General features: G+C 41.7%; 1 gene segment (V, D, J or C); it reads left to right on the forward strand.

Annotated features, from left to right (window-relative positions):
* The first annotated feature begins 762 nt into the window (after positions 1 to 762).
* Positions 763 to 22,227, forward strand: LOC119952320. The segment is given in 8 exon segments: positions 763 to 954; positions 2,025 to 2,109; positions 8,487 to 8,786; positions 12,613 to 12,924; positions 14,489 to 14,797; positions 15,261 to 15,587; positions 21,714 to 21,841; positions 21,958 to 22,227. Coding segments are annotated over 7 exon segments (1,404 nt in total).
* The last annotated feature ends 5,039 nt before the right edge of the window (positions 22,228 to 27,266 follow it).

The following is a 27,266-nucleotide window of genomic DNA, read 5'->3' on the forward strand; positions in this document are numbered from 1 at the left end:
TGGAATAGAGGAGATAGAGCTCATGACCTTATAAAATATTTGGAGTGTTTTTTGGGAATGGAAATATTGACACCGATTCAATTTTAAACTAAATACGTGGGACAGGCGATGCCTCTTTCATTACAGCAAGTCGACAACCAAACATCGTATTCTGTGTGTGTGTGGGGCGGGGGGGGGGGAGACATGGATCTATCACGTTTGATAATTGGTTTTTTTTTCCTGCAGTCAGACAGGAAGACAGAGGAGGAGTCAGACTGCTCTGGGGGACGCGGTGACTCGCAATCTCCAACTCTCTCTGCCATACGGATGTCGAGCCAGTATAAATATTTCGACCGTTCAGCTTCAGGTTCACGATCAGAAGACGTTGTTGCAGCGTCGAGATCCGTTCCGAGTCAGTTCTACCCAGAGGCAGAATGATGGGATTCGTGCCGTGTCTCTGCTTCTTCCTGACGACTTTTGCCTGTGTGTATTTCTGACTAAATAGCGACGCAATAGACGTCTGCTTATGATCTGATATCGTACAGTTATTTATTGTAATTTATTTAATTGTTATCTAATACCATTGTATTGTCTATTAACTAACAGATGCCCAGTCAGAGATCGTACTGACCCAGTCGGCTTCTGTGACGATAAAGCCCGGCGAATCTCATAAACTGTCCTGTTCAGTCAGCGGCTTCAGTCTGGACAGTTACTATGTGCACTGGGTTAAACAAGTTCCCGGAAAAGGGTTGGAGTGGCTCCTTGCTTATCATAAACCGTCGAGTACCACGTATTACGCGCCTGGAGTCGAAGGTCGAATCGTCCCATCAAGAACGTCGACCATTACCTACATTCAGATCAACAATCTGAGACCCGAAGACACGGCCATGTATTACTGTGCAAGAGACCACAGCGACTTGAACACATCCGGAGCCCGTACAGAAACCGAAGAATAGTAATTACAGTGAACCATAGGTCAGTATTTAACCAAAAAATTGAAACGTATTTAACCTAACTTGTAAAATTGCATCGCTTACAAAATTCAACTGGGAAAGAATTAAAAGATAAAATCTAAGTACGTATAGACACTGAGCATTGTTATGTTAGAATTCATCACTTGGGGCTAAATGGAAAATAATGTTATTTTATGAATGGGAATGAGTTTAGTCGAAAGCTGTGCCTGTCAGTAAAACTTGTAGATGGATTATAATCAAAATCTTCAAAACTTTCTGTTTACTGAATGGGTTCATTCGTAAATTCAGTGATCACTGATTGTGTGCAGTATTTGTACTGGTTCATGACACTGTGGCACAATCTGGGGGCACGGCGCTGTACATAGCGAGCTCCTCATACAAAAACCACAGAAACTGGATTTCCTCAAATGTAACATGAGGACCATAGGAAGAATATCAACGAAGAAGTAAACTAACCAGAAAGATGCGAAATAAGTAATATGGTATTGACAAATTGCATTAAAGTCTCCGTTTCCCCTCATTTTCATTGTCATGTCAAAGATGAGCAAAGGCTTGTTAAGCATTGTGAAAAGATTTATGTACAAAATGACCACTATTCTCTGAGATGTTACAGTGAGTCATTCTCAGTAACTGCAATAACTTTTAAAGAGCCCTGTGTAGTTTAGTCCCGGTATTTTAGCGTTAAAATTCAGCCGCAGTATTTGACATGGCGTGTCTCATCGTGATATACTGGGGGCACAGCAATTACTGTCAATACAAAAACCAGCTCAGCGCTAGTTGGTTGAATTTACATTTGGTCTGGATATGTATGAAGCCCTATGTCTATCCAGAACATCTAAAGTGACATGCTCAAGGTGTCATAGTCTAATACTTAATACATTTTCAGTTTCTCATTCCAATACATGGTCTTGAGTTAATCAGCGAAATATAACATTTCAGGATAATTTCTGAACTTAAAACATGTATTAACCACATTTATCATTTTGATAAGATACATCATCATTTTAGTTTGCTTCTCGCTTAGCAACACTTAAACTAATTATGCATTTCTCCCGTTATGTGCAAGAGCAGTTATTGTGTGACTCAGACCAGCGAATGTAAGACTGTGACTATCTTGACTACTGGGGACAAGGAACCATGGTGACGGTGACTTCAGGTAAGAAACATTCCCTCATCCTAGGCTGTTGGTTTTTTGTCATTAATTTATATTTATGTTTCTTTTAATAATTCATGTATTTCACCAGATCTCTTGAGTAGGTGGATTCTGTGTTCTCAATAGTTCAATTGTTCATGCCGCAAAGCTATGGGCTGTCAAGGAGTTGCATTGGTGATGTGGTTTTTATCTGCTGATGAGATTTTGGCCCGGTTTACTTTAAATACAGGAGTTTTGTTAAACAGTTTGGCGTTTCTATCAGGTTTAATCTTTGTGACATCTGAGTGCTGCGAGGTTTATGAAGGAAACATACGTTTGATAAGATTTGAAATGTGATTTCAGGCCGAAAAACCATGCAAAAAACAATTCAAAACGCTGTTTTAAAGTGAATTGAGTCACTTTTTGGTTTGCATAAAACATTGCAATATATGAGTATACTATTGACGAACGTTCATCTTTAATAAGAGAAAAGCTACAATAATAAGAGAAAAAATAAGAATACATCTGTTGCCTGGATAGAGCTTAAATTAATAAAAATTACCAAAATTACGGCTGTTATTCCTAAAATAAATGCTGTGAAAATTAACAGCGATATATTAAACATGGTACGTTCAAAGTTAATTATTTTGCCATAATTTCATGTTTCTGTTTATTTCAATAAATGATTGGCAGGCAGCTTAGGTGCAATGTTTTGAGATTCATTTGAAATGTTACATTTGATTTTGTTGAAGGATTTAAAGAAGTACGCAGCTGTTACATTGAGTCTATTGGTGATGTGATTTACTGTTTATTGGCTGAGGAGAAAATGTGTCTGTGGTACTTGAAATACCTGACGTTAATGAGACTGGTAATTATGTGGTGTTCATTGCAGATCACGACCAAATGATGTTGGTTCTGTATTTAAGCGTGTTTGAAAGACACTGCAGAGAGAAAAGATACGTTTTCTGAATCAATAAATATTTCTGGATATCAGACGCATTTTTGTTGATGTGACAAATACAGATTTAGCTACAGTATTCATATCTTGAATATGATACCCCTATGAAGTGACACCATAATGCTGAAGTACTGAGTTAAATGATTTGAAGGATGTGGGAGAGTGAAATTACTATAACACAGACAATATAATGCGATAATATGGCGCAAGATTACTAGAATAAGAATAGCATCAATATACATTCATTCGCATTATTAATACAAATTATTTAAAAATCTGCAGCATCTGGTAGCATTTGTAGAGAGCGAAAAAGAAACATTAGGAGTCTAATTGCGTCTTTTCTGCTGCATATAGACTCGAAACGTTGCCTTTCTATCTCTCCTCCACTGATTTTGTCAGACCGGCTGAGTTTATCCAGCATTTTCGTTCTTACTTCAGATTTCAGGCATCTGCAATATTTTGCTTTTAAGAATAAGACATTTGGGTTGGCTTCCACAGTTCTGCAGGACATGAAGCACAATTAAACTCAACGAGAAAGTCCAGAGGCTCAAGGCGATATCCAGTTATATTTGTTTATTTTAATTTTTTTTAATACTTATCTAATTGCGGTGTTCAGCTTAAAGGGGTACTTTAGATTAATTTATTTTTCTCTGGCTTCCACAGATAATTAAAAGATGCTCATTAATTATCAATGAAATGCCGCTGATAATTGGAGTTGGTTAATTTAGCATGACCGGCTGATTGTTGAATCTTTACTGTGCAGCAGAACTGCAATTATTCTTCACTTGTGTTGTTCTGACTCCGGTTCCGGCTGTTGTGATTCACTTTTCCCGCGGATTTCCCGGAGGTGTGGGGTGGATTCCATAGGAAATCACAGTGACAAGTGCCTGTATGCCGGGAGAAAACGGTGCGCCGCCGAGACACACGCGGCTGGTGAACCGGAAAATCCAGCTCTGAACAATTTGTAAGAGGAATAGGCGTCCTTGATAGTCAACGGATTGCTATTTCGTCCGAGTTAAATGCAAATAAAGTGAAGCTTACATGAAGCTAGAGGTAGAAAAACATTGCAATTGAAACAGCTTAACTATTTTGTATCGTAACATTTGAATTGAAGTACAGCAGCGAATCTTCCAAATCTGTGCTGTATGTGGGATATAATTAAATCGATGGGCATCTTAGCCCTGAAAGCTATATCCAATTCTTATTAAAATCACGGTTCTTTTTTGTTCGTTGAGTTTTAATATCTCAGATGATGCAGGATTAGAATGAATATTGTAGATTTTAATTTCAATAGAGGGCGCTACATTTTTTCAAACTCAATTAGGTGCAGTGTGTGGACTGCAGTAGCAAATAAAAGATTGCCTGAATTCTTAACTATCATAATCTCTGACAATAATCAAAACTGCCAGTTATATTTGTTTAGTTCTTTTAAGCTGCTATTGCAATTTGGTATGGCATTTTAACTCCAAAGTTATTTACCGTGTCCAGAGGATTTAATAATCCACTGTTCATTATTGAGATAAGTAACCTGATCATGTTTGAACAATTTTTAATTACCCATTTCTAAATCCCAACATGTGAATGATACTTGTAGAATAGAGGAGCTTTCAGTCGTGCGAACCTGATCATAAATATAAAGCGTTTATAGGTGTGTAAGTAAAGAGCAGAGCAGTATTACAAATTATTGATCATTTTAATTAATTAAACGCGACATGATATATTTGTCCAAATTTGCATGGTGTTATTTGACTATTTTTTCAGAACTTTAATTCAGATAATAATCTATGCTTAAAAAGGCACAACTGAGGAAGATGTAGACATTTATTCATTAATTTGGAATAATCGGGCGAAACATCACCAATACAAAAATAGGACAGATATCCGTGCAAGCTCCTTAAAAATAAGGTACCTCTCTCAAATGTGCTGGCGTTGTGCCCAGGATTAACGTTGAAACACATGATTGGAGATATTTCTTAATAATTTAGAATGAATTGATAAATCAACATGTTTCTAACTCAGCTGCCATAATTTCCTTAGGTCATTTCCAGACATTTAATTAATTTGCATCCTGTTTAGTCTCGGCAATTTCAAAGTTCATATTTAAGTCATAAATCATATGAGTGAGGGCAGCACGATGGCGCAGTGGTAGCACTGCAATCTCACGGCGCCAATGTCCCAGGTTCGATCCCGGCTCTGGGTCACTGACCGTGTGGTGTTTGCACATTTTCCCCGTGTTTGCGTGGGTTTCGCCCCACAACCCAAAGATGTGCAAGCTAGGTGGATTGAACACGCTAAGGTGCCCCTTAATTGGAAATAATGAATTGGGTACTCTAATTTTAAAACAATAAAGAAATCATGTGAGTGGATGATCAGTGTTCAGCGTGCATTTCTCCAGATTTATATAATTATTACCCTGCTAGTGTCCTTGTAATAAACATAAAACTACACTGATTGTACGTCATTTTAATGTACCTGTTCGAAGGGAAAACAACCCTTGACAATTGTGAATTGTAGACCGATAGGGATAAAGTGCTGCCAGTCAAATGCAGTTTTTCAATTAATTATTGGCTTAATTTCAGAGGAATGAAAGTAGATCAACTCAAACTCAAGAAATTTCGTATAAATATTTTAGATACTATTGGCTTCCATAATCCGCCTGTGCACGCAGAATAATTAACATGCATAATTAATTGGGGCGAAAGGCAATATCCAATTGACCTTGTTTTTATTGAAACTAAAACTTTTTCATCTTATTGCAGTATAAATTAATTGTTGTCTCCCTGGATTAAGGTGATGGAAGTTCATGTTCAATATCGGTGGCCGAATAATAATCCCGTAATACACATTATCCACTTAAATACATTTGAAAGATATGTCGCTTGTCAACTAAGATTTACAAAGAGCAGTACAAAGCTGACAGATAATATTTAATCTGCATTATCTAACACAGTGAAATTGAATGGGCAGAATAACAGTAATTTTAATTTTAAAAAAGTAAGTTTACCTCTCAGTTATTAGATGTCCATTTTGTTTAATTCTATCTCACATCGAGCACAGCTTTGGAAGTTTGTTACAGTCCTTCAGTTGAAAGATTATATTTATAATTACGGAAAGCTGCTTCAATTGCCATGCTTGTTTCTGTCGAAACTCTCTGTAGAAATTATTACTGCTCTGCTTCTGTGAAAATGGTCACTGTGTGAGAATGAAGAATCCCCCTAAATGGCCATAACCCTTCTGGTGTGTTGTTCTGAATTTCAGGCTTGTGGTTCAGATTTTATGTCCTCAGTGTACCCTGTACGTGAGCCGGATTATCTTGATTGTCCATATTAAGCGGACGATTTAACTCACTGTGTAGCCTCGGGGGAGTTTTGGAATACGTTTCACAATTGTTGTGTGGTTTTGGAGAGCTTTACAGAACTGTGTGAAGGAAGATTTAGAATAGATGTTCTGTTCTGTATCTGATGTGATGGTACTTCTACTGGACGAGTCCGAAACATGACTTTCAAAAAATAGGGTGTGAGTGTTTCGAACTACATGTCAAAAACAAAATTCCTCCCATTAAGCAACAGATCGTTAATTTAATTTGTATTTATATCGAAAAACAATCACCAAGTTGTTGCTGATGATGGGTAAACGTTGCAATATCAAGCGTTTATTGAATCAGGTCGACCTGATCCAGAGCTCAGAAACAAAATATTTGAGAGAACTGATTGGAAAACTGTATGTTCCAATATGATCGAATCTATCTATCTATCTGTCTATCTGTCTGCCTGTCTATCTATCTATCAATCTATCTATCTCTCTGTCTATGCATCTATCTATCTATCTATCTATCTGTCTGTCTATCTGTCTGTCTGTCTATCTATCTATCAATCTATCTATCTCTCTGTCTATGCATCTATCTATCTATCTATCTATCTATCTATCTATCTATCTATCTATCTATCTACCTATCTATCTATCTATTTATCTATCTATATATCTGTCTGTCTGTCTGTCCATCTATCTATCTATTTATCTCGCTATCCATCCATCCATCTAGCTATTATTGACACGGGAACCAGTACGTATGCGATTAATTCTGATCAGGGAGGTTTAATAAAGGTATTTGACAGAAATTCGGGATGTTTGTTTTCCCAGTTAGGTGAATTGGTGAAATTCGAGACGTTTATTTTCCCAGTTAGGTGACTGAATCTGCAGCAAACTATTGAAAGGGTGGGGTGGGGTTGAATTTATGCTCCACGGCACCTGAGATATTCTAACGTAGAAAACAAAAGCTGTGAGTAGAATCCAAAATAACTGCATATAAATGGAATTTATGGGACGAATATTAGACATTCGGTATTGAACGGGATTGCTGGTTACATAATTCAGATTCATCTAAATGTAATACAACTAGTATATCTAGCCTGGATGAGTTGCATGATCAGTCGAACAGATGTTGCCGTAAGTTATCCAAGTATGCCCTCTGAAAATAACAACATAAGTTTATACAGTGCATTCAACCAAGTGCAATGGCACAATATGGTTGACAATAGATTAATAAGAAGAAGCTAGATACTGAATAAATGTGCAGGTTTGTCAGGAGCAGTTATTCGGGCAGTGGTACTGGAGCAGTGTCATTCGGATAGGATACCAAGAACTCAGACGCTGGGGGGTTCGGATTAAAATCCAACTCCGGCAGCAGATGAGAATTAATTTAAATTAATAAACTCTGGAAATGAAAGGTGTCTTAATGATGGTAGCAATGCAACTGTCATCAAATCATGCTAGTTCAGTGATCCACTTTCAAGAAATAAATCTGCCATTCCTCCCTGGTTTTACTCACATGTGACTTCAGGCATATCACAAACATTTGGTTGACTCTTAACTGTCTCAGAAATGAGCCTCTAATTTAAAGGTATACAGGGATTTGAAACAAACGTTGGCCTGACCGCCAATATTCAGGACCAAAAATAAATAAAGAATAACTTTAATCTTTCTTCGAACTGTCGGATTTAAGACAGTGATTTCTAAACCTTTCTACCATTGCATTATCCAATATATGTTGATTGTAAGCGGGTGGGAGCAACATAATGTCAATAGCAGATATTTAGAAATAATATCGGCGAACCTATAGTTGAAATTATTTGGGTGAAGGAAAGATAGTAACCTGAACAGATGACCAAGAGTTCGAGGAAGCACAAGGCAAAGTGTCCCTAACTTATTGGCAGGTGTCCCTAACTTATTATGGACAGGATTTGCATTTTCAGAATTGTGCCTTCTCCTGTGGCAAATATTAGCCTGTGACGGCGTGTCCAGTTGGGTCCATCAACTCATAAATGCAGCTCCAGATCAGAAGTTATTTGAATTAAATGTGACCTGTCATCAAACTTCTAAATTTCTGCTGATTTCATAGCACGAATCAAAATGCTAACTTGTTGAATTGACCGTTATTTCCCAGCAACGCCGTCTCCGCCCACCCTCTACGCTTTGCTCTCCTCCTGTGAACAAACAAACATTGCCGGCTCAGTCACCTACGGCTGTTTGGCGATGGATTACTCCCCCGAAATCAGCAGTGTTTCCTGGAAGAAAGATCAAGAGACGATCAGGGATGACGTGACGGCTTATGCATCAGTGCTAAACAAGAGGGGAACTCACACCCTGAGCAGCCAGTTAACTATCGCTGAATCAGAGATCGGAAGCAGCACTATCTATTGCGAGGTTCAACGCGGCGGCACTGTCTGGAAAAAGGAAATGCCAGGTTAGTGTTGTGGGATGCATGGGGTGGCCGTGCCGGAGGTGGGTGAAGGGTGAAAGTGCCCAAATTCTGGATATAGGGTTTAAATTGAGCAATGTGTAGTGTCGTTTCTCATGTTGTGCTTACTGTCTTGTGGGTACTTCTATTCTATATTGCACACTTGGTGGACTATGTACAGTTCTCGTCTCCCCAACATATGTGGTGTATTCTGTACGGTTCTGAACTCCATATCATAATTATTGTATTGTGGGCCGTCCGACTCTTCACATCAGACTAGGTTTTAGGTATGCAGTTTGCACTTCACAACAAACGTTGAGTACTGTGTGCAGTTCCGGTCTCCACTTTACACTTAATGCAACGCTTGGAGCAACTCTAATCTCCATTTCTTACTTAGTGTGATATGTACAGTGCTGTTGTCCACATCACAATTCGTGAACTGTCTACAGTTCTGATCTGCACACCACATTTTGTGTTCTGCATGCATTTTTATTCTGCACATGACAAAAAAAACTGTACTGTCTGAAGCTTTGCTCTCCACATTACACTTAGTTTACTGTCTACGATTCTAGTCCCATCACACTGAGTATTCAGCGTGCATTTCTAGTCTCGACATCAAACGTGGTGCACTGTGTATAGCTTTGCTCACCATATAATTCTTAGTTTACTGTTAACAGTCATTTGTTAATGATTACACCTGCAACGCTACATGCAATTGAGATTGAAATTCAGGAGAATGATATAGGGCAGTTGGAATAGGAGGGAACAGACCTGAAGCTGATTGGTCACCACTGTCAACACAGTGAATAGGCTGGCACGCTCTGTAGCACAAACTGAAAGTTTGAGATATGACCGAATAAAGACCTTTCAGATTTATGAAGTAGATGAGACCAAACCTACCTTCTCCGAATTGAACAAAATGACGAATAAATATGTAATCTTCAATTAAAATATGTTTTACACAAAGAGTCAGCTAAATGGGGAAATGCTGTGGGGCCGTGTTATAAAGGCTGTGTTCAGGGTAATATTCGCAGATTGATAAGGGACAAAGACAAAAACGTTGTTTTGATACAGTGAGATGAAACCAGATGAAATAGGCGCAGGACTAGGCCATTTGGCCCTTAGAGACAGCTCCGATACTCAATGTGATCAGAACTGATCATCTAAATAAGTTACCTGTTCCAGTTTCCTCCCATATCCCTTTATCACTTTAGCAGTAGGAACTAAATCCGTCTCCACTTGAAAACGAATCAGGTTTTCGTCTCAGCTGCTTTCCGCACTATCGCATTCCACAGAGAAAATAGGGCGAGAAGATATTCATGCGGAAGATAAACTCCAGAATTACAGACTCACAGAAGGATACATGGCAGAAAAACCCCATTGGGTCTGCATCGCCGCATGGAAGGCATCTGACCTGCCAGTCCTAATCCAATTTGCCAGTACTAGCCCATAGCCTCGAATGATAAGACGTTCCAAGTACTCATCCAGGTACTTATTAAGGTATCCAAGGCAACCCGCCTCTACTATCCTCATAGACAGTGCGTTCCAGACGGTCCCAACCTTCTGGGTAAAATTGTTTTTCCTCAAATCCCCTCTGCACCTCCCGCCCCTCACCATAAACACGTGTTCATTCGTAACCGACCCTTCAACTAAGAGGAACAACTCTTCCCTATCCACCCTGCCCATGCCCCTCATAATCTTGTACACCTCGATCAGGTCGCCCCTAAGTCTTCTCTGCACCAGCGCAAACTACCCAAGACTGTAACCTCTCTTCATAACTAAAATGTTGCATCCGAGGGAACATCCTGTGAAACGCCTCTGCACCCGCTCCAGTGCAATCACACCCTTCCTATAATGTGGCGACCAGAATTGCACACAGTACTCCAGCTGTCACCTCAACAATGTTCTATACAGCTCCAGCATGACTTCCTTGCTTTTGTAATCTATGCGATGATTGATAAACACCAAGGGCTCTTTGTTCCTCAGGACTTGCCAGTGTGGTGCAATTCATTGAATGTTTCCTTGTCAAATTGCTCCTTCCAAAGTGTAGCAACGCACACTTTTCAGGATTAAATTCCATCTGCCACTTTTCTGTCCAGTGGACTATCCCGTCCATACCTTCCTGTAACCCAAGACTCTCAGCCTCACTGCTAACCACCCGGCCTATCTTTGTGTCATCCACAAACGTACTGATCCTACCCCCCACATACTCATCCAAGTTATTAGCATAAATTACGAATAATAGGGGGCCCAGGACAGATCTCTGTGGCATGCCACTGGACACTGGCTTCCAATCACTAAAGCAGCCATTACACTGTTTCCCACAACGCATCCAGCTTTGAATCCACCTTATGAAATTCCCCTGTACCCTATGCCTTCTTTATAAGTCTCCATGGGGGACCTTATCAAATGCTTTGCTGTAACCATGTAAACGACATCAACTTCCAGGCAGCACGGTAGCACAAGTCGCTAGCATTGTGGCCTCACAGCGCCAGGGTCACAGGTTCGATTCCCTGCTGGAAGACTGTGCAGTCTGCACGTTCTCCCCGTGTCTGCGTGGGTTTCCTCAGGGTGCTCCGGTGTCCTCGTACAGTCCAAAGACGTGCAGGTTAGGTGTATTTCCAATGCTATATTGCCCTCAGTGTCCAAAAAGGTTAGGAGGGGTCATTGTGTTACGGGGATGGGGTACAAATGAGGGCTTAAGTGGGCCGGTGCAGACTCGATGAGCCGCATGGCCTCCTTCTGCACTCTATGTTCTATCTTATTCTATGTTCACTACCCTCATCTAAACACTTAGTCACGTCCCCAAAAAATGAAATTTATTTTTTTAGGCATGACCTCCCTTCACAAAGCCATGCTGACTATCCCTGATCAAACCGTTCCCGGGGAAGTGAAGATAGATTCTCTCCTTCAGAATTTTCCCCATTGGTTTCCCCAGCACTGACTTGAGACTCATTGACCAATAGTTCAATGACGTATCCTACAGTTTTCCTTAAATAGTGGCACCACATTCACGGTTCTCCTGTCCTCTGGCACCTCTCCCATGTCCAGAGAAGAATTAAAAGTTTGGATCAGTGCCACTGAGATCTCCTCCCTCGCCTCCCACAGAAACCTGGGAAACAATCCGTCCAGACCTGGAGACTTCTACACTTTTATGCCTGCCAACACCTTTGTGGACAGAATATACTGCTTAATTACCTCTGACTGTCTGGGGGTCTATAATAAACACATAGCAATGTGACTGTCCCTTTTTTATTCTGTCCACAAAGCTTCAATTGACATCACACCTCAGCTATAATCTCTCCTTACTGTAGTAATTGACTAATTAACTAATAGATCAAGGACAGCCGCCCCCTTTTGCACCCCCGCCCCCCCCCCCCCCCTCCTGAAGATTCTGTATCTCGGGGTATTAAGCTTGCAATCTTGCCCCTCCCTTAACCAAGTCTCCGTGATGGCTACAACAATTTCATGTGTCAACCATCGCTCTTAACTCATCCTTTTTACCTGTAGTACTCCAGGCATTAAAGTAGAGTTTAGTCAGCCTTGTCTTACGCTCCTGAACCTTACTACCGGCTGAATGCCCTCTGATTTGATTGCTTTTCTATGATGCACGGTGTCCCTATTCTGCTCACAGTCTCCGCCCCTCCCGCTGCATAATTAGTTTAAACTCCTCCCAGCAGCATAAGCAACCCCACGAGCAAGGATGTTAGTCCTTGCGCTATGCAGTCGAGTGGCCTAGTCCTGTTTTGTGACTTTTAAGTGAATCGTTTTGCAATTTTAATTCTTTGCTTTGTACCAACATTAATTCCAAACAATATGTATTTTCATGAAGACCGTGTGGTCCATCATCCAACTATTCTCCTCACACTGAGTCCCAATGAAGAAATCACAAGCAGGAGATTTGCTACCATCGTCTGTTCAATCCTTGACTTCCGCCCGAATTCAATTGCCGTGAAGTGGCTGAAGAATGGTCAAGCCTTCAACTCGGGCATCGTCACTTCCCCTGCCTTTGAAGTGAACGGTAACTACTCGGCCACCAGTAGGCTCACAGTTCCCGCCGGGGAATGGTTCAGTAACACGGTCTACACCTGCCAGGTCATACATAAAGATGCAACTCAAAGCCGGAACATCACTAGACCCCAGGGTAAGAGATACAAACCACGAACGCGCGAAATTCCATTCTCATCTCAATCTAAGCCAATAATTGAATAGAATTAAAAAGCGCCCTAGAATTAGACCTATTTCCTAACCGTGTCGTCCTTCCAAAGTCAAATCAAATTCAGGATTTTTTTTAAAACAGCGCAAGACGAACATTCGATTGCCTCAAAGCACTTAGCAGCCAATTGATGACGTTGACATTGCATGAATAATAGCAAAGTCGCAAATTCAGCAACGATCGCGTGCAGAACTAACCTCGAAAAACACCGAAATGCGGAAACATGGTTTCTATTGGTTTTATTCTGTTTCCTGTGGATACATATTGAGAAAGAAACAGTCACACTGAAGCTGAGTGTTTCAAAATTTATATGTATAGATAGATATCATTTTAGATTTCCAGCTTCTGCAATGATTGGCTTTGGGAATAATGAATCATCATTGGGTTTCCTCGACCTGGTGCCCTGGAATATATTACATCACACTGACAAAGAAAACATTACCAAGGCTTAAAAATTCATGTTGAAGTCGACATCTAACAATTATATGCACATTATGTCTGCAAACGTTTTCAGTTTCACAGCACGGGTGGCAGGTGTCATAGGCGACGCAGGATTTACTTGACCTTATAGGATTAATGTGTTATCGAACACAGGTGCTTAATTTGTTTCCTGGAATTGGAGGTGAACAGAAATATTTGGACTGGACCTTAGAAATGGGACTGTGGCCTTATGAATGGAGCCAAGTTGCTTGGTGGTCATATTGGCAAAAGGGTGTTTTCACATTGAGAATTTGTAACTACCATTCGTCCCAAGAATTGCCATCTTCTAAAGAAAATAGATAAATTTTATTTTAGGTTAGATCATCACTGATTGCAGATCAAATAAATATGTGTGGCACGATTTAAACTCATTGTCTGTTGTAATCGTTCTGTTATTGCCGATTGCTTCACAGCTCCAGGATCCCAGTTTCGATTCTGGCTTGGGTCACTGTCTGTGCGGAGTCTGCGCATCTTAAGGACACCGTGTGTGCGTCGGTTTCCTCCGGGTGCTCCGGTTTCCTCCCACAGTCCAAAGATGTGCAGGTTAGGTGGATTGGCCATGATAAATTGCCCTTAGTGTCCAACATTGCCCTTAGTGTTGGGTGGGGTCACTGGGTTATGGGGATAGGGTGGAGGTGTTGACCTTGGGTAGGGTGCTCTTTCCAAGAGCCGATGCCGACTCGATGGACCGAATGGCATCCTTCTGCACTGTAAATTCTATGATCAATGATAAGAACGATTCAATAACAGGATTGCACCAGAATCTATTTCAATTGCAGCACCGGGTACCTCGTTTTGTCCTTACCAGTGACTCGGGGTGAAAATACTAAGGCAATGTTATTGTGTCTCCCAGAAATGTTGCAACTCCCTTTCCGTCGAACAACGATGGTGTTCGAACGAAAGGGAGATGTTAAGAGTCACAAATATGCCTTTATCCTGTGAGGGAGAAAGCTGAATCCTGGTGTTCTTTTTCAGATTTTTTTTCTGATCGACTTTCAATTCTGCTTCCCAGGTAGTTCCAGTTGCCCAGATCCCGTAATTACTATACTGCCCCCACCAGTAGAACAGGTCTTACTGGAGGCCACAGTGACCTTAACCTGCATCGTGACTAACGCCCCTTACGGAGTAAATTTGTCTTGGACACAAGGAGAGAAGACTTTGCAATCAGAGATTGCTGTCAAACCTGGAAATGCTCCTGACAGTGTGTTCAGCCAGTTAAACATCTCAACACAAGACTGGCTGGGTGGAACGAGGTTCTACTGCGTGGTGACCGATCAGGATCTGCCGACTCCTTTAAGAAATTCCATCCGCAAAGAAGAAGGTAAGCAGTGGAATGTAATCAATTAAAAGTCGTAGTGCCTATCCTGTGCAAATCTAAGAATCAATTAATAGCATTTAGTGCATTAAAGGACAATTCTGAATGATTTTTCCACCAAATGAAACCACTGTGACTGTAAATGATGCAGCTCAGGAGAAATACAAAAGTGAACGAAGAGTAAAGCAAGTGACCGAAATTATATTAGCGTTCGATTAAGTAAGGTCAATTGAACCTGATGTGGCGCTTAAACACCAGCATAGACCAGAATGGCCTGTTTTTGTGCCGTATTTTCTCAAAATAAAGGATAGTATCTGATTGTGCGTCAAACTAGATAACTGGACAGATACTAAAATGGAAAATTGAAACCTTTAAAATTCAACACCAATCACATATCTCACATATTTCCACCAATGTACTTTTGTTTGCAATTCTCATTTTATACACATTTATTGTTACTTTTCTGCAGTTACAAACCCGCTGGAACCATCCGTTTCTGTCCTCCTGCCCTCGACAGAAGCCTCCACTCAGAGATTCATCTCCCTCAGCTGCCTAGTGAGAGGTTTCTTCCCCCGAGAGATCTTCGTCAAGTGGACCGTCAATGGCAAACAGCTGAATCCCGGGAACTATAAGAATACCGAAGTGATGGCGGAGAACGGCAATAACTCCTTCTTCTTGTACAGCCTGTTATCCGTTGCAGCGGAGGAGTGGGCCAGCGGCGCTTCGTACTCATGTGTGGTTGGACATGAAGCGATTCCCTTGAAGATCACGAACAGAACGGTTGATAAATCCAGCGGTAAACCCAGTTTTGTGAACATTTCCCTTGCACTGATGGACACCATTAATTCATGTCAATGAAAATCTACCGGGTAGATGTCTTACTTCAGTAAAGATAATAAAGTTTTACCCGCCAGTTTTGATTAAGATGCACAAACTCAGAATTAACTGTATTTTTTTTAATTCTGCTAATAGAACATAGAACATTACAGCGCAGTACAGGCCCTTCGGCCCAAGATGTTGCACCGTCCTGTGAAACCCTTCTAAAGTCCCTCTACACTATACCCTTATCGTCCATATGCCTATCCAATGACCATTTAAATGCGTTTAGTGTTGGCGAGTCCATTACTGTTGCAGGCAGGGCATTCCACGCCCTTACTACTCTCTCAGTAAAGAACCTACCTTTGACATCTGTCCTATATCTATCTCCCCTCAATTTAAAGCTATGTCCCCTCGTGCTGGACATCACCATCCGAGGAAAAAGGCTCTCGATGTCCACCCTATCTAATCCTCTGATCATCTTGTATGCCTCAATTAAGTCCGCTCTGAACCTTCTTCTCTCTAACGAAAACAGCCTCAAGTCCTTCAGCCTTTCCTCATATGATCTTCCCTCCATACCAGGCAACATTCTTGTAAATCTCCTCTGTACCCTTTCCAATGCTTCCACGTCCTTCCTATAATGTGGCGACCAGAACTGCAGACAATACTCCAAATGCGGCCGCACCAGAGTTTTGTACAACTGCAACATGACCTCATGGCTCCGAAACTCAATCCCTCTACCAATAAAAGCTAACACACCGTACGCCTTCTTAACAACCCTCTCAACCTGGGTGGCAACATTCAGGGATCTATGGACATGGACACCGAGATCTCTCTGCTCGTCCACACTACCAAGAATCTTACCATTAGCCCAGTACTCTGCCTTCCTGTTATTCCTTCCAAAATGAATCATCTCACACTTTTCTGCATTAAACTCAATTTGCCACCTGTCAGCCCAGCTCTGCAGCTTATCTATGTCCCTCTGTAACTTGTAACATTCTTCTGCACTGTCCACAACTTCACCGACTTTAGTGTCATCTGCAAATTTACTCACCATCCTTCTACGCCCTCCTCCAGGTCATTTATAAAAATGACAAACAGCAACGGCCCCAAAACAGATCCTTGTGGCACACCACTAGTAACTGGACACCAGTCAGAGCATTTCCCATCAACCACCACTCTTTGTCTTCTATCAGCTAGCCAATTTCTGATCCAAACTGCTAAATCACCCTGAATACCATGCCTCTGTATTTTCTGCAATAGCCTACCGTGGGTTACCTTATCAAACGCTTTACTGAAATCCATATACACCACATCAACTGCTTTACCCCCATCCACCTGTTTGGTCACCTTCTCGAAGAACTCAATGAGGTTTGTGAGGCACGACCTACCCTTCACAAAACCATGTTGACTATCTCTAATCAAGTTATTCCTTTCCAGATGATTATACATCCTATCTCTTATAAACCTTTCCAAGACGCTTCCCACAACAGAAGTAAGGGTCACTGGTCTATAGTTACCGGGGTTATCTCTACTCCCCTTCTTGTACAAGGGGACAACATTTGCTATCCTCCAGTCCTCTGGCACTATTCCTGTAGACAAAGATGACTTAAAGATCAAAGCCAAAGGCTCAGCAATCTCCTCCCTAGCTTCCCAGAGAATCCTAGGATAAATCCCATCCGGCCCAGGGGACTTATCTATTTTCACACTTTCCAGAATCGCTAACAGCTCCTCCTTATGAACCTCAAGCCCTTCTAGACTAGTAGCCTGTATTGTTCCGCCTATTTAATTAAAGACGACTATTTACAGCTCTTAGACCCAAAACTTGTACAACTGGGGTACATGGTCAATTACATCCTTGGTTAGAGACAGAGGAAAGATTGTTCATTTCAAAATTCCGCAAAGTCTTAACCAACGTTCCTTCCACTGAGGTGAAATCTGACGTTTTTTCATTCCTCACAATCAAACACAGCAACATTTAGATCTCGGTGTTCCTTCTTTGTTTAATATCCATTGCTTAAACATTGTGCCAGCTTATTGTTGCCGCAATACAACCACTGGAAGCTGAAGTAAGGGTCACCCAGGAAATCGAAATATATCTCCACTGTCCGAACATAGAGAGGACAAAATGCATTAAAAGAAAACAATGAACCTCCACAAAGCACGAAAAGGTGTATTAGGGAACGCACTGCACCTTCAGTTACCCAACAGATAGAGGGCCTAGGGCACAGTGAACACAATATTCCTCCGCTTCTCTGAGAGTCAGCGATGGGAGGTATTGGTTAACCACTGCTCCTCCATTTGGTCAAAAACGTTACATAGGTACATTCGCCGACCAGAGAGAAGGAATGGGGACAATTAACTTACTACATTCCTAATCAGAGCAATTGGAGAGCTCCCAATTGGACCCCATACAAGACAGCTTCTAGTTTCATGCACTCTGATTTTAAAAGTCGATCGTGGTAATATTATGCAAAACATGTATTGATCCAACGTAAACGCATACACACACACAGACCCAAGGTCACACACGCACACACACTATGTCACGAACACAAACACACATTCAAAACAGATGCACACACTTTCCCAAGGTCACACTAACACATACACACACACGCTGACAGAAAAAGTCACACAAAATGATACACACACATACACGCACTGGTACAAGTTTACAAGCACAAAGATACAGATATGCTCACACACAGGAAAAACACAGCTATACACTTATTCACAACAACATGTCTCCCCCCCCCCCCCCCACACACACACACACACACACGCACAATGTCACAAACAGACACGATCACACACGCACATATACTGAAACTAGATCTCAAACACACGAAATTCATACACACTAAAACGAGGTCAGAACACACACAAACATATGCAAATACACACACGCACAAACACGGACACACAATCATCTTCACAAACACTGACACAAGGTCACACAATTACACAGAGATACAAAACACGCAGACGTGTGCACGCTGAAATAACGTCGCAAACAAACAGACGCATATGCAGATCCAGCCATGCACGCACACACTGGCTCAAGGTCACACACAGACACTCACACATTCATACACAATGACAAAAATGCCACAAATGCACACGCACACACGCACACTGACACACGATCACACACGTACCCGCCTCCCCACACACACACACACAGAAACACACGCTGACAACAGGTCGCTCACACACACTGACACACACACAGACACGCAGACCACACAGAACGCAGGCACACACACACACACACATTATTACAAGATCACACTCACATTTAAATTGACACAAGATAACAAATACATAAACACAGAATAACGAAAACGACACACACACGTACACCACTACAGAGGCACAAGCTCACAATCACAATCATACCGATGCGTAGACTCACACAAAGACACACAGTTATGCAAGATAAACGTCTGCACAAACCCAAGCACAGACAGACCTAAGGTCACAAGCAGAGACGCACACACACAACAGGAAAGGAGCGCACACATATCAACAAGATCAGACATAGCGCTGCAAACACACAAATACACACATAAAAATATACACACCAGATCACAAAAACACAGACGAATATTCACACATCCACACACACAAATACATACCCACATTCACAAAGACACAATTCCTTAGAAAACCACACAGAACGAGATACACAATACACACACACAGATAGCACACACAGAGAAATACACACTGATACAAGGTCAAGCCAACATACACACTTAAAACACAGTAAGAAGTCTTACAACACCAGGTTAAAGTCCAACAGGTTTGTTTCAAACACGAGCTTTCGGAGCACGGCTCCTTCTTCAGGTGAATGAGGAGAATGAGTTCACCTGAAGAAGGAGCCGTGCTCCGAAAGCTCGTGTTTGAAACAAACCTGTTGGACTTTAACCTGGTGTTGTAAGACTTCTTACTGTGCTCACCCCAGTCCAACGCCGGCATCTCCACATCACTTAAAACACATGCACACGTGCACACACACGTCACACAAACACGAACACACACATTCCCACATGCACTAACACAAAGTAGCGCACACGCGTACAGAAAAGGTTACACACATTAACATACCTACACTCACATACATCCACTGGCACAAGTTCACAAGCACAATCCTGCAGATGCATGCACTCAGACAGAGACACACACTTACACAAGGTAACAAAAAGATGCATACAGACAAACAGACAGGCAAGCCAACATTCATACACATAGGCCCACACATATGCCCACACTCATGCAAAAGGTCACACATAGGCGAGTATACATAAACAAGAGTTCATACACGCGAGCATGCATATCCACACACACACACAGTGAAACTCGGTCACAAACACATACAAAACACATACATCGCGCACACACACACATCGTCACAGACACTGACACAAGTTCACAGAATCACTCAAAAGGAATTGAACCCAACACTCGCAAATGTTATCACTCGCACACACTGACTCAAGGTCACACAGAAAGGCACACTCACGCATACAGACATATGGGGTCAAACTGTTCACACATACACCCACGCAAACAGCCAAAGCACATACTCCCGTATATACATTGAGACAAGTTCACAAGCACACCATTACAGATGCACATACTCTGACACACACAGACACACAGTGGCACAACATAGCGTACACGCTCTCACGTCCACACACACGCACACACACACACACACAAAGTCACTCACAAACGCACACACAAACACAAGGTCAGAAACATATACATTAAGACAAATAGTTACAATATTACAAATACACATACACACAGGTGCAGACAAACACACACAAACACACATGCACATACACAAACACATAGAACACACAACCACATGCACACACGCTGTCACAAGATTACACAGACACTGGTACTGACACAAGGTAAACATGCACAAACAGACACTGACATAAGGCCACGCATACAGGGTCTCGTAAGCGCATGCACAGTCTGGCATTGGAGCACACATGCACTTGCGTACACACACACGGTCACAGACATGTATGTACATACTGATTTAGGTGCATAAATACACACCCAAACACACACCTAAAAGGTAACACAAGGAGACACTCAAGCACCCGCACACACAAGCACTGACATAAAAACACTCCCACCCACATTGACACAAGGTCGAAAATACACTCATCTACATCAAGACTCACAGGAAACCTGACACAATCTAATAAGCACACGCATACAAAACCACAGAAACACCATTCTATCCTCAGGCACAAGGTCACACACACACAAACTTAAACAGACTGTGGGAAGGTAACTCAGACACGCACTTAGACGCATGCATACACTGACACTGGGCAACATGCACACAAATAGAAACTCTGACACAGGTTCAAACACAAACATACACACATTAATACAAGGTACATACAAATGCGCGGTCACACACAATAACAGACATCACACTTTGACACAGGGTCACAAACACACACAAATACATACGCACAGGAGAAATTTACAAAAATAGACACAGACAGAAGGTCACAACCGCATGCTCACATATACTCACACACACATCTTAAAACAAATACATACGTCAGTCTATAGACGAAAGTACAATTCCAAAGCGTTTTTCTAACAGACTTTCCCGCCGTAAAAAAGATATGCCGAAGAAACACACAGAGCCAATGTTCTCACATGGAAACTGATTTATTTTATGGAGTTGTGAAAGTATTTAGATCACACATCAACGGACAAGATGTTAATTCACTTCAGGTATCTTGAACATATGTATTCACAATCGCCAAATGGTCAGTTATCAGTTTTTGTAATTAAACAATTTGTTTTTAGTTAGTGAGCCTGTCGCAATACCCATTATAATATTCTACATTTAGAGACCAGATGAAATTCAACCAAGAGAAACTTCCACACAGGAGAATCCCATTTTTGGACAGAATGAACGTCTGTGGTGGCATTAGCTGTCAGAGATTGATGAGAGTCTGCACCTTCAGGATGATACAATAGAATATATGAAGAAATCAAAAGGACATTCTGCATTCATAAACAATCGAATTATATATTCTCGGTTTTATCTCTGTAGATTCTACAGACCGCATCTGGACTGAAGAGTATGAGGATGATAACGGCAACATCTGGACAACTGCTTCCACATTCATCACCCTGTTCTTCCTGAGTATTTGCTACAGCACAGCCGTTACACTGGTGAAGGTGAGGATAACTAATCCATCACATTTCAGTCAGAGTGATTAGAAAATGTCTAAATAAATCAATGATTGACATTTCTGACATAAACATCTGCTCATTATTTCCTCCCTCTTTTGCAGGTAAAGTGATCCGTTTAATTTCTGACTCCAAAGATTTTCCTCAGATGTTTATTAAAAACTCGGCTTTCCGAAATTAAAACATATTCTCTTGGGGACTCTAGAAATGAAACACGACCAGTTCATGATTCTGAATCTGTAACTGTGACAATCATAGACAGCATTTTCGTTTTCCTCTTTGAAATTTGCAAGAAAATTATGCCTGGATTGTAATTGTAGCTTCCCAATCCCTATTGTATCGATTCAATTATAAATAAATAGCTTTGCTCATTCCTTGTTCACAATGTTTACATTCTCTTTATGCGGATTTGCCGTCTTCAATGTGTGGTCTCTGTTTCATTTGTATACACATTTGGCACCTCAGAACTCAATTTGACGCTCAATCGTTAAATGCACCGTTGTTACTTGAAGAGAAACATTTGAGAACCAGTAGATAAATATTGCATTGAAGTCAGTTTAAAACCTTTAGTTCAATTATATTGGGAGAAAATACAGAATTAAAAATAAGCTGCTAAGTCTAATAATAGAAGGACCCAATTTGTCTATGAAGTGACCAATATGTAGGGATGGAAATTGCAATCTTAAGTCTCAAGGTTTGTTGCTCAACGCGGGACACTGTAACACTTGCTGCGCCTCTAATTTATGTGTTGATAACAGCGGGGAGGATGGATGAATGGCATAAAGGAGCCATTAAAATGGCAGGGGGTAGGTGATCGATGGCTGCACCCTCGATACCAGATCACCGACAGCACTAATTTCAAAGCAAAAACATGCCTTTGTAATTATTGGATAGTTTAATTAAGCATGCATACGCTTCGGCTGATTGGTTAATTATTCTCATATACGATGCATAATGTAACCTTAATCAATAATCCTGATTGGACATAGATAACTAGTAACAACTGATTGATATATGCTAACTTAATAGAATTTTGAAGTATAAATGCCTGCACCATTGTTAAATTTGGGCTTCCCTGGTGTCCCATTTGGAATGCCAGAGGCCCTCGCGAAAGCTTGAATAAACGAGCCTTCGCCTCGTATCTCGTGAATGGAGCAGTGAAATACACTGAGGCCAAATAGCTTTACTTTTCTCCACAACAATTTGGCAGCAGAGGTTGGTTCCATGGGCTATGTATAACAATAGGACCTCAGATTGGCGAGTATTACCTTCGATTATACTCCTGACTGGGTGCTGGCGTGCAGTTTTGCCAACTGATGGGTGGATCAGAACATAGGGTAAACAAGACCAGATTAAGGGAGTGTGTGTAAAATATAGAGAGCGCTTCTCTCCAGAGAGACCCCAAAGGAAGCGACCTACTGCGCCTCTCTGGAGCATTGGGGGGGCGTAGGGGTGGTGAGATACTCTGCCGAGCGAAACAACTGAGGCCCCAAAGGGAGCGACGTTCTCATTTCCAGAGAATTGGCTGGAGTGAGATAATCTGCCTAGAGAAACAGGTGAGACCACAAAGGAAGCGACGCAGTGCTCCTCTGTAGAGCGGTGAGGGGAGTGAGGCGCTATGCCTAGAAAAGTGAGATAGGGTGGCCCGAATTTGCACAGCCTTTTCTTTCTATAAATGTTTAAATATTTCTATTACTGTTAGATACTGTTTGATCTCTTGACAGGAATAGGGAAATGAAATAGAATGTCAGGGAAAGTAAAATCTGGACAGATAGAACTTAAGTCTGTGACTGTCCATTTTCCTAAATCATCCCAATTGATAAAATGTAAAAACAGGGTGAATTCCAACATTCTGAGGTGCTGTCCAAAAAGGGACTGGAAAGCACAAACACGCCTTTTCAGGCATATCTAGTGATGGTGGTACTCCTCGCTCTGGTGCAGGTCACCACAGCAGACTAATTCCTCCCAGAAACATCACTGATTATGGCTTATAGGGAGAGGCCGCTGACCTCCACCCATTGGTGCAGATGGCCCCTTACTAACTGATGGTGAAAGCACTACACAAACGTACCCAGTCAAGAAATCGTGAAGCAATGTATTTTGCGACCGTGAAGAGAAACGTCATAACAAAATTAATCAAATACATAATTAATGAAGTTGTAGATAAAATACAAGCTTGTGCTAAACAATTCTTTCATTCAGTTCTGGGCCAAGATCAGGTCATAAGCTTGCAGTTCGGCCGTGACCCAATCTGAACTTTTCAAAACAAGTTAAAAATGAACTGTTAAGATTTCTTTTTAACTGGGTTAAGCAACGAAATTTAAATTGGTTGAAAGGAAAACAAGAGGATATGGGGAAACAAAATCGGAGCAGAAAACTTTAGCAGGCAATTATTTGGTTTATAAATTGTCAGAAACGTACGTGTCAAAATTCTTTGATATGTGGTTTAATTGTGGATTTATGGGATCTTAATGACACCTGGGAAATTCTAAGCACGCACTGGAGGAATTTAGAACAAATATGAGAATTTTATTGTGCTATCACATCACCTCAGATAAGGACCAACGGTTTTGTAGGTCATAATGTGTTTTGGTGACAATGTTTTTGATATTTGGAATCAACAAATAAAAGGTGATGCCCAATAATTAGGCATTACAATCATTTATTTTTCTCCTATTTATTTTCCAATTAAGGGGCAATTGAGGGTGGCCAATCCACCTATCCTGCACATCTTTGAGTTGTGGGTGGTGAGACCCACGGAGACACGGGGAGAATATGAAAAATGACAGTGAGCTGGGGCCCGGATCAAACCCGGGTAACGGTGCCGTGAGGCAGCAGTGATAACCACTACACCACTGTGCAGCCCGGCAATGATTTAAATTTTATAGCAAGTAGAACGGAGGATCGTATTTATTTTAACCAAGAGATTGTGAGTGAGCAGTGCTCTGTCCCTTTATGAATCGGTAGGTGCGAGAGAAAGCTGAGAATGAACTGTTTGCGATTTAAGAGCTGTGTGCTTTGTTTTTTTATGTGGAGGTTCGTAGAGTCATGTTATTGTTAAGCTTTATTTTTATGGGGAAATTAATCTTGAGGTATTTAATAACAGACACTTTGGAATTTTAGAACAGAAACTATAAGGCTATTAACATACTTCATCTCTCTTATTTTTTAATTAAAGCAGTTGATGTGTTTCGCTGATTGCGTATGCATGATATTCGTGTGTGAATGTTTCAGGCGTTAATGTTTCCTCTCTGAAATTATTCTTGATAAACATGTGGGAATTTTAATCTGGATACAAATTCACACATATAAGAACGAGATAATTTTAATTGAACAGGATTGATTGGTGTTTGCGATATCATAAATGAATACGGTCAATCCATACCAATCTCGTACCACAACTTCTTCGCAGGTTCAAATATAACTTATGCCGGACACAGGTCAGACAGCGAGAAAGAAAGACAGCTGAAAAAATCAGAGATCAAAAAAAAAGTGTAACACCGAGAATATTAAACAAAGGGGTCCCCGATTGAGTCGCTGGTTCGGTTGACGTAATGACGTCCAATTAAACATTTTTATTCCATCATTATTTTCAAACCAGCAGAGAATTATCCCCTGACAGTTATCAGCAAAAGTTGCATTTCTATTTTTTCCAGGAATTGTGAATTTTAACTTTGAACTGTCAGATATGTTCAGATTAATTGACCTATTTTGACACAAGCAGAATGGATGTTTGTGTTTTACAGATTTGCAGTAGCGCAGGAATTTGAAAATGCATTTGACAGAATCATAGCATCATGGAAACAATACGGTGCAGACAGAGGCCAATCGGCCCATTGATTCTGCACCCACCCTTTAAAAGAGCACCATACCCAGGTCCACTCCGCCGAACTAACCCCAGAAATCCACTTAACATACCCATTGTTGGAAACTACGGGTCAATTGAGCATGGCCAATACACATACCCTACACATCTTTGGACTGAGGGAGGAAAACATAATACCCAGAGAGCCACGCAGGCACGCGGGGAAGGTACAAGCACTCACTGACAGAAATCCAAGGCTGGAATTGTCCGCGGGTCCTTAGTGGTGTGAGGCCGCAGTGTTAAACACGGTGCCGCCCCCTTAGTAAGGCTTTCAATTTTGCGTTCTCCCGGTGTCTGCGTGGGTTTCCTCCGGATGCTCCGGTTTCCCACCACAGTCCAATGATGTGCAGGTTTGGTGGATTGGCCATTCTAAATTGACCTTAATGTTCAAAATGGTTAGGTGGGGTTACTGGATTCCGGGGATAGGGTGGAGGTGTGGGCTTACGTAGGATAATTAAGAACTCAGCAACCAACTTAAATAAGTATGGCACCACCGCCACAGACTTGATCAGCAAATGTGTGGACGACTGTGTGCCAAAGAAAGCAGTACATACTTTCCCCACTGGAAACCATGGCTCAATCGCGAGATTGACTATCTACTGAAGGACAGGTCTGAGGCGTTCAAGTTAGGCGACGCTCACCAATACCTGAAATTGAGGTACGACTTCCGCACGGCCATCCGAGATGCAAAGAGCGAAGAGCGTTACAGACTCTCGGCGGTTATGGCAAGACATAAGCAAAATAATGGGCTACAAAGCGAAGCCAAGCAATATTTCCAGCAGCGGCGAATCCCTCGCCGATGAACTCAGTGCATTGCAGGTTTGATTCAAGCAGCAAACTAACAACCCGCTGTTGTGTGCCCCGGAAGCCCCTAAAACACCCATACCCACCATCACAGCTTCCAAAGTCAGATTGGCTTTCCTGAAAGTGAACCCTCAGAACGCGACGGATCTGGACGGGATCTCTGGTCATGCACTCAGAGCCTGCGTGGACCAGCTGGCAGATGTGTTCGGGGACATCTTTAACGTGTCTCTACTCCGCTCCGAGGTCCCCACCTGCTTCAAGAAGAACACAATCATACCGGTGCCAAAGAAGACCAAGACAACGTGCCTCAATGACTACCACCCTGTGGCCCTAACGTCAGTCATAATGAAGTGCTTTGAGAGGTTGATAATGAAGCGCATCATGTCCGTATACGCAGAATGCCTTGATCCACTGCAATTCGCATACGGCTGAAAACTGGTCCACAGCAGACGCCACCTCTGTGACCCTACACTCATCCCGAGAGCATCTCGACAACAAGAACTCATACATCAAACTCCTATCTATTGACTACAGCTCCGCCTTCAACACCAAAATCCCAGCCAAGCTCATATCATAGTTCAAAAAGCAAGGACTTGGCTCCTCTCTCTGCAACTGGATCCTCGACTTTCTGACCCACAGACCACAATCAGTAAGAATAAACACAACATCTCCTCCACAATAGTCCTCAATACCGGGCCCCGCAATGCTGCGTACGTAGACCCCTAATATACGCCCTCTACACAC

Source organism: Scyliorhinus canicula, chromosome 17, assembly GCF_902713615.1.
Source record: "Scyliorhinus canicula chromosome 17, sScyCan1.1, whole genome shotgun sequence".
Classification (NCBI taxonomy): Eukaryota; Metazoa; Chordata; class Chondrichthyes; order Carcharhiniformes; family Scyliorhinidae; genus Scyliorhinus; species Scyliorhinus canicula.